Source organism: Echinops telfairi, unplaced genomic scaffold (genome assembly GCF_000313985.2).
Source record: "Echinops telfairi isolate 266 unplaced genomic scaffold, ASM31398v2 ScPeMD7_7469;HRSCAF=8507_1, whole genome shotgun sequence".
NCBI lineage: Eukaryota > Metazoa > Chordata > Mammalia > Afrosoricida > Tenrecidae > Echinops > Echinops telfairi.
In genome coordinates this window covers 86,623,877-86,640,089 of record NW_022111373.1, presented here as the reverse complement: position 1 = coordinate 86,640,089, position 16,213 = coordinate 86,623,877, and the positions used below count along the sequence as shown (strand labels likewise).

At 40.6% G+C, this 16,213-nt stretch overlaps 1 protein-coding gene across 1 annotated transcript in view; it reads right to left on the bottom strand.

The window, feature by feature from the left end:
- Positions 1-16,213, bottom strand: part of ADAMTS6 (ADAM metallopeptidase with thrombospondin type 1 motif 6) — a 311,582-nt gene that overhangs the window by 25,609 nt on the left and 269,760 nt on the right. Inside the window, exons 22-23 of the mRNA XM_045285404.1 lie at positions 11,549-11,678; positions 2,520-2,724 (exon numbers count right to left, since the gene is read on the bottom strand). Of these exons, the coding sequence (XP_045141339.1) occupies positions 2,520-2,724; positions 11,549-11,678 (335 nt within the window). The remainder of the gene's footprint in view (positions 1-2,519; positions 2,725-11,548; positions 11,679-16,213) is intronic.

The following is a 16,213-nucleotide window of genomic DNA, read 5'->3' as shown; positions in this document are numbered from 1 at the left end:
AAATAAATAAAATGCCCTCTGAAGTTACTTTAGGCTAGTCTTCTCTTAATTACGAATTTCCATGAACTCTCATATGTTTGTACATCACGATCTACTGTTTCATTAAACACTGTCTCATATTATTCTCTAATTATATCATGGGTATGGCTTATTTGCCTGTGCTTCCAGGATTCTCTAGAATGCCTTGCCTAGTGTCTTTGGTAGGCAGTAAGTATACTGACTTGACCTGATACACTAACATTGTAGCAGACTCTTCATTGGGATCCTCCAATAACAGACTTATCAGCAGGAGCAATAGTTATCTATGTATTTCTACAAGGCCCCTGGACCCTGAATTACAAGTAAACTAGTCCCTAGATCACAAGTAAATTCCATTCTTAAATCTTTTGGCATAACTTGCATGTAAATCCCAACAAGTTAGGTATGGTTTGTATCTAATGTCAGTTAGATTAATGTTTATCTCAGTATATAGTGTACCTTTATATGCATAAAAACATTAAAGAAACTTCCAGATATACTAAATAATATCTTTAAAGTTATTGTGCTAAATACTACTTTAATAATAATGTTTTGATGTGTATTCAAAGTAGTACCTGTTAGTTATTACAAACCATTTTATATACTTCCAGTTTTTAATATAATAAACTGTATGCAAGTTAGGTTGAAATTATGGGCTGTACCCAGGGATATCCTGTAATTATTAAAATGTTCACACCTCTCTGGAATGTCTATTCCTTACAAATGGATGTTCTCTTTCAAATGAATCCAGGAGTTAATCCGCCCATGTGAGGGAACAAAAGTGTTCATGCTGTTTCTCATAACAATGAAAGAACAATACCAAGAGTGTCCCCACATCTGATGGAAACTGCAGGTAAAAGTTAGGTAGGAGAATGTCACTGTTCAAATGGGAGTAAGGCCAGGACACTTGGGAGAACACGTCTAGCTTCTGCCAGATTCTATGGGAACCACACTGGTCAGAAGCCCCACTCCTATTCCCATCTGAAATAGTTCCCCTTTAGCTCCGTGCCTTCCATAAAATAAGGCCACTCAGGCATTACGAGTTAAAAGGAAAAGTTATATCCAGACAAAATGAAAATAGTTTTTCTTGACAAACTGCTTAGCTTATGTGATCTACAGGAAATAGCCAAAGCAGGTCCTATCATGTGTCCAGCAGGAGATGTTAGAAAAGAGTCAGAAACATGGCCTGTTATGCCAACGTGAGGGAATTATCTCTAATTACAGAGTCAGGTGCATACTACCTCTACAGAACGAGTCAGATAGTCTCAGGGAACTGTAGAGAATGGCATCGTGTGTGTGTCTCATATATGCTGGGGAGTCGAGCATTAACTCTACCTTTTAGCAGCTCATTAAGAAGCCTTGGTGGCAAATATTAATTAATTAATTGATTTTTAAAATGTTAATAAATAAATAAAAGAAGAAGCCCTGGTGGCCTAATGGGCCGCACATTGAGTTGCTGGCGTCTGAAGCCATCAGCTGCTTCAGAAGAGAAAAAGGAGGCTTCCGGAGCCACAGGAGCAGTTCTGCTCTGTTCCGCAGGGTGACGTGAATGGACTCGGTTCTTATTTTTCATACCGTCATCTTTCTGAGCATCTCTGGATTATTCTCGGCTCTCTTGTGACATATGTATGCCGGGAAAAAATGATCTTAGCCAGGTCTTCTTCACGGAGCAGATAGGTGGAGGTAATGGTAACCCAGTGTAGCTCCATGTTTCTTCCTTAGCAACAATAGAAGCATTTAAAATGTGTGTGTGTGTGTGTGTGTGTGTGTGTGTAAATACCTGGCCTTAGTGTGCAGTGCTGCCAGTGTTCCTCCCATTATAACCTAGTGCAGCCTTGACATCTGTTCTACAATAACCAAGTATTTTGAAGATTATTCTACAAGCATGTGGGAGCTTATGGTCTGCGTCATAAAAATTACAGAACAAAATGAAGTCCCCCCTTTTATGGAGCTCACCTTCCATGAGGTACCTCAGGGAGGAAAAGAGAGAATTATTTCTAGATATCCATCAAGAGAGAATCAATGAATAAAGACTCCAATGTAAGGGCTGTCGAGTTAGGAGTCCTTTATGCCTTCCAACTGAGGTCCCGGGATAGGAGACTCGATGGCTTCAAAAGATTCGCGGTCCCCCTTCCTTGACTCTTTCTGACCTTCAGTTTTCCATCACAATCCACTAGCCCTGTGCCTCTGATACTGCTCAGGAGTAGTATGGAGAAGAAATACCACTTAAAAGAGAGATCATGATCATGGGCTTTCGAATTCACTTGAGACTTGTTTTTCATGAAATTGATGACCAGTTCTTCACCGATTTCCCCGACCCCCAAAGCCCTTACAAACTGACAAGCAGCAATGAAAAAAAAGAGCATATGGCCACATTCACTGTCCAGCAGTCTTTTCATGTTAAGTTCTAAGATGCTCACATGCTCAGGTGTCCTTAATATTAATTGCTTTGGTACTGCTATGTAAGACATCTCAAACCATACAGCCTCAGAGTTCCTTACTTCTGACCAGTCCAAAGCCACCCACTGAGGCGGACAAGACTGGTTGTTGCAGGACTCTTGTTCCAGAGGCCGGTGTGTTAAGCAGCCACTGTAGTCCAGCGTCTCCTCTTCCGAAGGCCCGATCTTCCTGATGCAGAGCACTGCCCTCGTCCGTGTTCCACCGTCACACGTCTTGCTGCACCCCAACCAGTCGCCGATAAACCACCTGCAGCAAGAGCGGGAGAAACATAGACAAGCATTTCCTGAGCCCAGGCCGAAGTTTTGAGGTGAATGAAGGCAGTTTTAGAGCGGACGGCACAGTCTTCCTAGAAGAGCTGAGCTTTCAGTGTGGGCTGCTGTGACAAATGGGAAACGGAGGATCCTAGAAGAAAGCAACTCTTTGTCACTTCCCTTCTAAAGAGCGGCGCAGGAGCTTCGGAGCAGGCCGAAGCCAGGTTCAAACAGTGATGGGACATGTTATTAAGTCGCCTTTTTTTTTTCCTCTAAAAATATCGGTTTCTAAAATGACAATAACAAGACCCATCTCATTGTAGGGAAGATAAAATGAATGTAATGTATATAAGGCCCCCAGATAGGCTGGTAAATATTTAACAAGTGGCTTTTTGTGTGTAGTGAAAATCCTGATTTGTAGCATTTGCCAATTTGGCTGGTGTAAACACCCCACCGTGGCAACTTTAAGCTTGACACACTGAACATGAAGTTATGCTAACAATAAGCTTGCTCAGGCCAGTACTGGCTCCAGCACATCACCAAAAATGTCTACCGCAGTGGTTGGCATTCAACAAACTGTCGCTTTTTAATTTTTATTGCATTGAGATAGATTCCCCATGAGTTCAGATTTTGTAACAAAATTACCCTAAAGGAGCTAAGGATTTCTTTTCCATGTTCCAGAAATGGGCAGAGAAGTCCACAGGTTTACATCCTGAGGTCATCAGAGTCCTATAACACTTTTAACAAGGGTGGATCCCGCAACCAGTTCTGGGAAAACGTGTACAACCCTCTCTTATTCCTAAAAACAGGTTTAACACAGCTCATTTGGGAAGACATTAAAATGATTAACAAAATAAATTCTTCTCACATTTATATGTGTTATTCTTTTTCCTGAAAGTTATTGGCACACACACACACACATACACACAACGCATGATTTCAGGGGGGGTCTGTATATAAGGTGAAATTCAAAAGTATTGCAACGAGGGTTCCAGCCCATATTTGTACAGGTTTATTCCAAACAAACTGTGTTTAAACATGTCTCTGAGATCAGTGGATGCCTACAGGGAATTCTCTCAGTAAACGACTTGTCTGACTTGTGTCACTTGGGTGCCTTGAAAAACAAGGTCCAGGCAGAACAGTGACTTCCACGGGGATCTGCCAGGTCAGCTAAATTCAAGATGAGAGTTCAGCTCAGAAGGCTCTGGCAACCCTTTGGAAGATGACAAAGGGGTAATTACAACAGATTTTCTTGAGGAACATAGGATGATAATGGAAGCTTATTATGAAGAATTTTAAGAAAACCTAAAACTGCACTGGTGAGAAAAAGCCCAGGAAAGGTGTCCTGAAGACTTTTTTCCTTCCCGAGGATGCATCTACTCATTCTTCAGGAGTAGCCAGGTCGATGCGGTGAGAATTTCATTGGGAAACCTTACCCGGGGACCCAATGATCTGATCTTGCCCCTCAGACTTCTTTTTCTTCCCTTAGCTCAAAGAAAATGGAAAAGGAACAAGATTTGAGTCTCTCCAGGACACCCAAACTGAAGTTTTGAGGTCTCTCACTGTTTTTAGCAGAGCATCTTCCGTGGGGTCTTTCTGTATCAAGATGAGAGCAGGTGGGTGAAGTCAGAGAACTTCCCTCAATCCGAGCCTGCCTTTAGTCAAGGAAACCACCCTGGCCTTTGTTCATTATCATTTGAATTCCTGGTGTTTACAAAAGAGAAGCAGCCTTTAGAAATGTCACAATTGGTTTTACAAATTTGAAATCTGCTTTGGCAAAATCTAAGAAGTTTCTACCTGAATTTGTTTACAGAGTGATCACTGAACCCTGAATTTTAAAAGCCCAACATTAATTTTTGCTTTCCCTCATAAGTTATTTTCCAAAGGAGACTTTAAAGGATTTTCATATTCTTTCCTTTCTGGTTTCCACAGATGAGCACGATCTCAAATGGTTAGTACCATTTTTGGTAAAGAGGAAAATGTGTACTGAGAATAATAACTTTCATGCCAGCCATAGTGAAACTCTGATTCAATTCACAACAGTGATTTCATCACCAAGATTAGGGGATGAAACAGCAATGTGTATAACTCAGCCACGAAACGTTCAGTCATACCACCTCCAGCCATGATCTCATTAGGGCCTCATAATGTAAGAGGGATGGAGGCCTGCAAATTAAACACAGGTGCCCGGGTCACAGTGGTGCTTCAGGAGGTGGTGCTGTTCTTCACTGCCGTTATCTGCTCTTTCATGGCCAACCCTGACTGCTCAGAAACAACCTACATGTATCACTCTAATGCTCAACATGGAATAAAATCTAAACGTATTGACTCCCTCCCTAATTTCCCTTCTGACTCTAACGATGATTTTAGACTTCACATTCAGTCCCGCTTGCGTCTTTATTGCTCACCAACTCATCCCTTTCCAAGTCTCTCCACAGGATTGAATCACACCCTAGTTATTTAAACAGTTTTGCAATTTTACCACTGTGTCTATTTGTCTCAGTCTACTCTCCTGTCTAGTTTAAGACATACTGCTTCCTTCACCTTCATTCTCCATGGGTTTGACCCTCTTTTGGTGTTCTCTATGTGTCTCTGCCTCCGCCACCCCACCCCACCCTCCTCCTCTAGAGATGGTGGTTAAAAATATGTACAGACAAATTCGCTCTGGGAATATCAATTGCTGAATCATTCATTATAGCCTGAACAATCCCCAGGCTGTGTTTTTCTAAGCTCTTCTGAACACCGAAATAGCAAACTGTCTTCATCCTCACAAGGCCCCTCATAGGCATTCGACACTAACAGTTACTGGGATTCATGGTCGAGTGTCTGAAATAATCATCGCTTGTTGCAGTACATGTAATATGATCTGCAAGCTCTGTAGATTAATAGGACCGGCAATAATATTGCTGGAGGGAGAAAACAAGAGAGACACCATAGAAAAATTATGTTCCAACGTTGGTTAAACAGAATATTTTTGAAGGAAGAACTCCTCTAAAAGCCCAGATTTAATGTTTGCTTTCTAATTTAAAGGAAAATGGCAAACACAGGAAAATAGACTATTAATACTTATTTTATATGCGAATCAAGACATGAAAGGAAGTAAAGATTGATCATCCAGCCTTTGCCCAAGAGTCAAAGGTATAATCATCAACCATTTTTGTAAACAGAATACACCAAATTAAAAGGATAATCTGCAAAATTGGACACTAGCTCCTTTAATTAAAGAGTGATTCAATTATGTTAACTACTATATACCTACAAGGATGGAAGTGTCATAAAATACTTCTCAGAAAGATTTTTTAAAAGCAGTTTTGCTCATTCCTCAGTTAATTGGAAACGGAAACCAATAATAAGCAGAACCCTTTAAGCCCTAAACATTCCACAGCTGAGCTTCTCTAGAAAAATTTTAAAGCAATGTCATCAACATCTCTTAGGTTGTGGCAATTGAGAAGGTGTCAACGAAGCAAGTGAAATTAGAAGTATTAAAATGCCATCAGCCATTTGATTTGTAACTTACAGGGTTAGTAATGTCTGGTATAATGGGAAAAGCATCACCGGAGTCTAGTATACCCTCATCCGCAAAAAGTTGGGAGTTGGCCGAGATGAGTTCTATAATGCTTCCCAGGTCTTAAACTTTAGAGTTTTATAGACAGACTGATGCATCTTTTTCTAAACTTAAAATAACAGATTATAGTTGTCCATGGGTGAGGTGCAATGACTCAAAATAATTGTTAAACATCACATCATAAAAAAAACCATTAAATGAAAATTAACCTTTTCCCACTCTGGGCTTCTTTGAGCACTTTTGCTTATAACCCTCTTGAATCTCTTGTGAAAGTGCTCATTGTCTTTTGCCGATGGATGCCATAGCCCAGGGGGTCCTTAAACTAAGCCCTCGGGCCACATGCGGCCCATCAAGGACATTTATCTGGCCCGCTGGGTGTTTTTGCCCCGTTTGTTTTTTTTACTTCAAAATAAGATAGGTGCAGTGTACATAGGAATTTGTTCATAGTTTTTATTTAAACCATAGTCTGGCACTCCACCGGGTCTGAGGGACAGTGAACAGGCTTCCTGTTTAAAAATGTTGAGGACCCCTGCCATAGACCCTTGCATGTCTGTTTGCCCACTTGTCAGGGAGAAAAGGAATTCCATTTCAAAGCACAGTGCCTTCTGCATTGCAGTTGCTTAATAAATGCTGGGGCTTTTGCTTCTTTGATTTTTAAATTCTTGGTGACAATATGGAGTACTCCTTTTTGTGTTCACCTTTCTAGTTTTAACAATTTTAAGAACCACACTATCATACAGAAATAATAGTTTGTGCCCATGCATTCCTCACTTGAGGTCATATTTAGAAATAATCCTGTGTGTTAGTGTGGGTAGACTAGAGAAACAAATCCACAGAAACTCATCTGTATACAAGAGAAAGTTTTATATAAAGGGTAAGTGTACGTTAAGAAGGCATCCCAACCCAGTACGGTCTAAGCCCATGAGTCCAACATTAGCCCTTATGTCCGACACCAATCTACAAAGTCCTCCTCAATCTCACAAAACACACGCAATGATGCTGACTGCAGGAGGAAAGCCGAATCAGTGAGCGTGTCAGCATCTCAGCGCTGGCAGGGGTGCCATGAGGCTGCCCCAGCACCCAAGTCCATGTGACTTCTCCTCAGGGATGTCTTGCAGGAAGTGAACTTTGCAAGCTGAAGCAGGGAACTGGCTACGGCAGCTGCACCCTGGTACAACCATCAGAGAGCAAGAGACCCAAGAACGAGAAAGGCGAGGCTCACTGAGCCATTTACGCCCCACTCCCACCCCCCACCCCCGCCTTTCAATTAACCCCACGTGTTTATCGGCCAGGTTGACACAATAAACCTTACCGATCTTATCTTGTTATTAAAAGATAGCCTCATTAGAAACCAAACTCTTGGCCTTTTTCTCTGGAGTTCGACTCCTTGTTCCTTCCTGTTTTGATGGTGGGGTGCTAGCCTCCCATCACCTCCTTCCTTTCTCTGGTTTCCCCAATTATTCATGCCCTCTTGTTCATGCCTATGTCATGAATCTCACCATTGTCACTCAACGTCACAAGAACACAGCTCCCATAGTTACCTTACCACCATTATTACTATGCTCTTCCTTGTGGAAGAGTTGCTGTTATGAGCCACTATTTTTCCTGAGCAAGCCTTTTCCTGCCTTGTCAAAGTCTTCCAAATAAACTATTACTACATGTTTCTTAATGCTTCTTTGGTTTATTCTTCCAGTTCCCTGTAAATTTCTCTGTACAGTGTAGACAAGGACTTTCTAAGCATGATACCAGTGAAAGAAATAAGTGTCAAAGTTTTCCTCAATCAAAATGTAAAACTTTTATAAGTAGAAATAAATCAAAATGGCATAAACAAGATGAAAAATATGACAAACCGTATTTGCAGTGTAGGTAAAAAACTTATCTTTAGCACGTGAAGATCAAAACCAAAACTAAATCCACTACCATTGAGCCAATTCTGATTCACAGGAACCCGACCCAGGTTTTCCAAGGCTAGAAATGTTTATAGGAAGAGGTAGCCCCCACGTTCTCCTATGGAGTGGCTGGGAATCTGAGCGGCTGAACTTGTAGTTCGCAGTTGAAGCAATGACATGGGGCCCACATCTGACCTCCTGAAGTTTCAGTAGGGAGAAGGAGAATCCAACTATATACTAGCTCAAGATCGGTTCCAGGCAGACATCAGACATGTCTCTACCCTCTGTCCTTTCACCCTATTCTGACACCAACCAGCTCTCCCAGCACTCTACTTCTCTGCTAGGTTTGGTAGTCCTTTGTGATGGCCACCCAGAATCCATAGACAATACTGACGGTTAAAGGGATTAAGAAGCTCCTAATTTACCAAAGGATAAGGAGAGAGTTCTTTCATCTGCAGTGTCTCTTCTTGACCATACCGGCAGGCATGTCTGTCTGGTGCTTGGTGTCTAAGCCATGTGGTTCTTTGGCTTTTGCCTCCATGTTCTAGGACTCCCACCCATGCTTCTGCCTCATGAGTTGGGTGCTGCTCTTCTGCACTGTCTTGAGATCTCAGAGTGGTACAACCTCTAGTGCTTCTGTCACTTCAGGCAGGGATCTCACACACTTCACTGGTGGCTCTTCTTTCTGGATGATTGTGGGATTATCTGTTCCTGCTTCTGAGATGATGCTCTCATACCCAGAGGAAAGGCAAGACCGACCAATCCCTGAGTGAAAGTTTTCCATTCCTTATTTGCATGCTCCCATACTGTGACTGGATAGACAAGGCCTACCAAACAATAGCAGGATGATGCGCCATACCGAGCAGTTTCACTTCACTACAGGAGTTCAAAGCTCACTGGACAGTGCTGCCAGAGTTCTTCAGTGCATGAGGAGCTCATATGAATTAGTAGCATCAGTCTGTTTTATATGATTTTTCAGTTTTATATGAAATCAATTTGTAAACAATAACTTCAAGGAGACAAGTGAAAAAATCAATGCATAAGCTTATCTTTTTAATGTGTACAGTGATCACTTGTCTATGCTTTCCTGTGTGTGGAATTTAAGGAATTAGGTGTAAGATGATCACATTTAGAAAAGCACTGATATAAAATTATAAAAGATTTATAGTGAAAAATGATTTCCTATCATTCTAGATTTCCTAATGATCTTTATTTGATAAGCCACTAGCGGAGATACAGATTTTTAGAGACTTGTAATGAGGAAACCCAAACCTCACTGCCATCGAGTCGATGTCGAGCCACTGTGACCCTACAGTGAGTTTCTGAGACTGTAACTCTTTATGGGAGTAGAAAGTCCATCTGTTTCCCATGGGGCATCAAGTGTTTTTGAACTGCTGAACTTGCAGTTAGCAGCCCAATGTGTAACCACTATGCCACCAGGGCTCCTCTAGTAATGAGTATCTTTCCTGAAATCCAAGGTTCGGGCAGATAGTGTCTTTATTTAATCAAAATCCATAGGGCATCATTGTTTTGGAACAAATACTAAGAAATGTATTGCTTTACCTGCGTTAAGTACCTGGATCTCTTGTTAGTTCCAGCCTTCTGTGATTCGACTGTGCTCATTTTTAGAAAGAGTGATTAATTCCTTTATTATCACTACACACAGAGGTTCACTTACTTTTCTTTCTTATACACCTCATGTGTGAAGAATTAGCTCCTAGTGGGGCATTATCCAAGCTAACAGGTTCTCTCCTACAAGAGCAAGATGCCATTCACACATGTTTTGTCTTGCAGTTAGCTGCCAGTCAGGCAAAATTCCTACACAGAGTAGTTTCATGATCAACTCAGCGTTTTCCCACCACAAAATCATTTCCTCTTGCTCACCCAAGAAATCCTTCTGTGTTTATAGACTATAAAGCAATGGCTCTCAACCTTGCTAATACCACGACCCTTTAATACAGTTCCTCATGTCGTGGTGACCACCAACCAAAAAATTATTTTCGTTGCTACTTCATAACTGTGATTTTGTGCCTGTTATGAATCGGGTGACCCCTGTGAAAGGGTCATTTAACCCCCAAAGGCATCGTGACCCACAGGTTGAGAACCCCTGCTATCAAGTATAGTTCACTGAAATCAGGTCCATTTTAAAGTCATTATTAAGAATGGGTTCTTTCGTTGGACCTCCTTTTTACAGAGAGCTGATAGCTACTAACCAACAGGCAGAAAGAGACTGAAATGTATCTCTAAGCTTCGGCATCCAAAAGATGGGATGCCTTATGATGACAGAACTTAAAATGGGTCAGCAAACTGAACTACTGATAGTGCATTGAAGGTCTTTCTAAATCATTAAAGAAGTTCTGCGGATTTTAGGGTAGAGACCCGGAAAAGATAGGACTTCACACCAATCTTCTGTACTTTATGCGATTTAAGATACAATTATTTTATGTGCCATTTCCAAAGACAAAAAGAGCTTTGGTGGTACAGTGGGTTATGTGCTGGGCTACTAAGCACAAGTTCAAACCCACCAGCTGCTCCATGGGAAAAAGAAGCTTTCTTCTCCCATATGAATTTGCTGTCACAAAGGATAGTTTTATTATGTCCTATAGGGTCACTGAGAGTCAGAATTGACTCTATGACAGTGTTGGATTTTTTTTAAGGTTGTGAAAGAAAAAAAATCATTGGCAATTGTTATAAAAGACATCATCAATTAGATGAATTTCAATTTTAGTGGTACTCAAACGGGCATGCCTTAGGATTGATCAAATCAGATCACTTCCAAAGCTCCAACAGGACAACCCCACTGACATCCCTGATTTAAAGGAGTTCATCCCTTAAACCTACAGATAAATAGGAATCTTTGCTCCACGAAACCAACCCCACTGCCCTTGAGCTGATTGCAGCTCACAGTCAGCTAGACATGGTTTCCATCAGTCACTACAGGGCAGGTATTTTGTCTTTATCCCTCAGAGGAATTGTCAACCTAATGGTTAGAAAGGGATATTGCATTTCCACAATCTTTGAAGCAGAATGTAACGTGTGGACTTCAACTGATAATAACAGATCTATCTTGATTCACCAATTGACAGAAGAGTATCACAGACATGCCAGATGCTAAATAGGAGCAAGTAAAGTGATGGTAGGTGGGGCTACGGGTACTCTACGCTGTCTGAAGAAATCACTGCTCTAAAAAAATTACATTTATCACATTTATAAGCAAACAAATAGAGAGGTATAGAAAAGTTTCAACATTTGGTTGGTATTTGCCTGTTTGGCTCAGAGTGTATTACTTATATCCAAAGGCTGGATTTTGATTTTTCCCTTTGTACTGGAAGAAAAATCTCACTCTTTTTTTTCTTTTTACTTACTCAGGTGGGCAGGGCTCAGTGTTGCAGGCCCTTTGGCTTTCCGGGGGTTTACTGTCAGGGTCACAATAATGGTTCTGGACAATGGAGTTGTCATCCAGCCTTTTACAGACCACTTCCTGCCTCTGGGCACCTTGAGGAAAGGAGAGCATCATTAGTGGACGGTAGTTTACTTTCCATCAGCAGCTCTGCATAGCTTTCCTTGTGGGACATCAACCTCTCTGGACCGCTGCTGTCTTACCTGTTCCAGAAACACTTGGCTGTTTCTCTAAAAGGGAGAGAAGTCCTGGTCATTATACTGTAATGTTAGGTAAAATTATTGGTCTCCTATGTAGAAGCACATTTTCAAATCTATAAAAAAAACTATTGATAATTTTAAACAATTAACACCCTCATTTGTATACTTCTCTTCTTGCTTTCCTTAAAAAAAAAAATCAGCTTCAATATCCCAAATCATCAGGTAAAATGTACAAATAAATATTTTGATGCAAAACAGTGCTTGTCTACTGATTTTAAAAGAAAACAATAGGAACAAATGTACATTTTGATATTTTGTAGGACAAATCCCTTCAATGTAATCTGTGAGGAACACATCACATCTGCACATTTATTTTCCTCTTCCAAGCATAACATTCATTTCTTTAAAAGGTCACAACATCTCTAGAGATTAAACATTTCACAGGGCCTCTTTTAGACGGTAGCCCATGGAATATTAACTTTCAAAATACTTAACCCATTCTTAAAAATTGGTCTACATGACCTGTTTACTACAACTAAAAATATTATCATATAATTTGTAAACATCTAAATAGATATTTATTATTTATTGTTAAAGAGATCCACCACAACTTACTCACATTTTACAAAATACAAAGACACACACTCTCTCTCACTCTCTCTTATTTGAAAACATCCCAGTGAGTAGACTTTATGTCAACTTATTTTCTCCTAAGTGTCAAGGAATCAAAAGAGTCAAAATAGGTATATCAAGATATTGAAGAGAAGTCAAACAAGACAAGATAATGCTGAATGTTTGGGGTCATACAGAGGTAGCAGATTGCTTCTGGGGTTGGGAATAAAGGCACAAACTAAGTTATCTACCCCATACACCCCATCCCTCGAGTTCCCAGAAAACATAAAAGCAGCATTAGCTACATTCAGGAAACCACGATTCACCTCACCTCACACAATCATTTGCTTATTCTTAAGTAATAGCACCTTCAAGAAAAGAGTATGATCCCAAATGAAGGACAGCAATGTACTAGAGGGTAATTTCAGGAAGCAAATCATCACATTAAGAGTGACATCCCCTCACAGAGGGGTCACAGGGAAGAAATGAGCCAGTCAGTGTGCGGTATAGCACCGATGAAACACACAACTTTCCTCTAGTTCTTTGGTGCTTCCTTTCCCCACTATCATGACCTCAATTCTACCTCACAAATTGGATTAGAGCAGAGCATGCACACTGCTACAGATAATAGCCCGCAACACAGGGAATCGAGGATAGGTAAACCACCCAGGGCCGACAATGAGAGTAGAGATACCAGGAGGATTTGGGGAGGGTGGGGGAGAAAGGGGGATTGATCATAAGGATCAACTTAGAACCCCCTCCCAGGGAGACAAACAATGGAAAAGTGGGTGAGGGGCAAGAGAGGACGATGTAAGATATGGAAATAATAATCTATAACTTATCAAGGGTTCGTGAGGGAGGGTGGGCGGGAGAGAGCAGGGGAAGAAATGGGGAGCTGATATCAGGGGCTCAAGTGGGAAGAGAATGCTTTGAAAATGATGATGGCGGCATATGTGCAAATGTGCTTGACACACTGGATGAATACATGGATTGTGATAAGTACTGTAAGAGCCCCCAATTAAAGTGTTTACCAAAAAAAAAAAGAGTGACACAAAATGCTTTCTCCAAGGTCCCAAGAGTCCTGGGGATTTTGTAGGACAGAGTGCCCTCGTTGTTATGCATACTTTATTTACAGAATTGACAGCTCGTGAAACTTGAGTCCCACAATGATTTTAAAGAACTGTAGAAAGTAATTTTCTATTGTTGCAGTGACCCAAGGTTCTTCCTGGCCACCTTCAGAAACGACAACCGATTTTAGGTTTCCTTAACTGCAGAGACTAAAACATAGTCCAACTATTTGCAGGCATAATGTCTTAGTGTATGAATTACGTTCATTCCCTCACTGTACTTCCAACAAGCCAAATAACTTGGCCTATGTGACGACAGTTTGGAATTTTTAACTATTAAACTTTAGATTGTTGAGGGAAGAATGATTCACATCAGGCATAGCTGTGATCCATTCACAGATGTTGTACAATATTCATCAGCTATCCCCCCATTGTGTCATTCCAGTGGGCAGATAAATAAGTCCATGTGGTCCACCAAGGCAGACGTCTCAACCATTAGTCATAGAGTCTGACTACCAACTGCCAATGTCTCAGAATATTCACCCACCCTGGTTTAAATATTTTGTTCTAGCAGGGGATTGTTTTTGTAGTTTAGCATGTTTTGCTTGGTTTAAAGCCACTCAAATATGATTGTATTTGTAAGAAGGAAGCTGGCATAACATTTAGCACCATGTTTTTTTGTTTGTTTTTTTTCAAAAAAGGATAAATAGTTTCAACCTACCAAATGGAGCAATGTTTCTTTGGATCAATGACAAAAATGTTAATTATGTTTAAAATAGGAATGAATTCAGGTTAAGATAAAGACCTCACTTCTTTCATTAACTAAAAAAAGTGTCATTTAGCTATGTTAGTTTTTACAAGCAGCTTTCAATGAAAAAGGAGAGCCACAGAAATGTGAGCCATTGCTGAGACATTTGAAGTGGGAATTATACTTCATTGTAAGGTATATTCCAGTCATGTACATATATTGGAAAAAAAGTTTTGTTACATTGCATTTATTGTTAAAAGGTTAAAAATTACGCAGAATTGAACAGAAGATAAAAATGCACTCTAACCACTTGTTTGTTCTCGATCTTTATTTTTAAAGGTTATTTTACTATCTGCTGGGGTTTAAAATTTGTTTGAAGATAACATACCTATACACATGGAAACTGTCAGCTAAAGGTAGCTGGCAAACCATTCATTCATTCATTCACTCATTCATTCATCAGGGAATACAAGGCACTGTGCTTCTTATAAGATAATGGACTAAGTGCTAAGAATTATCAATTGATAAAATTTTGGTCATATCTTCTAGATTTTTAAAAATTAGGAACTGAGGGTAATTATGGGTTGATGTCAGCTTTATCATATCAGAATGCTATTTTTTAGGAAGGTGAAAATTAAAGTTCTTATATAATAGCTGAAGCTACTCTATATTTTATGAAGATGTATATTTTTCTTGTATTCATCTTTTATTAATCTTCTTCTAAAATGTTTTATTAGGCAGTGTGCTATTTAACATTCAAGAAATGACTTTAGCAATAATCTACCCTACAACTTTCGACAATCCTGTACTAACTTCCTCCAAGAGTAACCAAATTCCTTCCAACTGTCACCACCACACCAAGGGGACAGGTCGTAGTTTTGCTCTTCTCTTCGATTCAGCAGCAATTGGTTGGATACCATTCTAAACAAAAACACTGAATTGGATTGAATTTTGAATACATACTATTAGATTAAGCAAATCCAGCTGCAGCTGTAGACAGTAGCAGATACAGAAACCTGGAAATAACCTAACCCAAGTCCACAGGAAGGATTGGGACGCTGGCACAGGAGGGCTGTCATTCTTTTAGTTGTACAACGGGTCGGTATGCTTCCAAACAACGAGAGTACCTCATAAAAACAAGCAAGTAAACCAGAGAAATGATTGAGTCTAGAATCTGTTTATATGATCAAGCCTCTTGTACATAGCGGTTTAAAAGGCATCTCTAAAGCATTGTTAAGAAGTTGATGTAAACCCTGTCAGGAAGAATTACATCCAGTTACACAAAGCCATGATGCTTTCAAATCTGAAGATTTATAGTTCATCGCCTCAAACGTAAACTACCCACACGATCAGTTAGTATAGAACTATTGTTGGTTTTTGGTAGACACAACTGAATAAATTTGGACTCACAGAAATCCCATGTGACAGAGTAGAATGGGTTTTCAGGCGGTCGTGTTTCTAGGGAGCCTTGGCGACATGGTGGTTGCAGGTTGGGCTGAGAGCTACCTGGTCTACAACTCAGAATCACCAGCTGCCTGCCCGCCGGCTTTGGGAGAAAGATGGGGCGTTCCACTCCTGTAACCGTTAGTCTCGGGAACTCACGGGGGCATTCTGCCCTGCCCTGTGAGGTCAAGTCAGCATTGAGCCCACGGCAGTGAGTCTTGTTGAGAGCAGCTCATCAGACTTTTTCCCTGCTGGGGGAGTTCTAACCCCCACCCTTTCAGAGTTTCAAATAGTGGCCAAGTGCTTCATTGCGGCAGCACGGATCATGATCCACCTAATAGAAACGGAGATTCTAGTGGATTTCGTTCCATAGCCCCTGGAGTGGGCTCCGGCAAATGTTCTACAGAAGTGAATTGGCCAAATCTAGAACTGCAAGCATTTTTTTTTTAACATTTTCTTAGGGGCTCATACAACTGTTATCTCAATCCATACACACATCAATTGTGTAAAGCGCATTTGTACATTGTTTCTCAAAACATTTTCTCTCCACTTAAACCCCC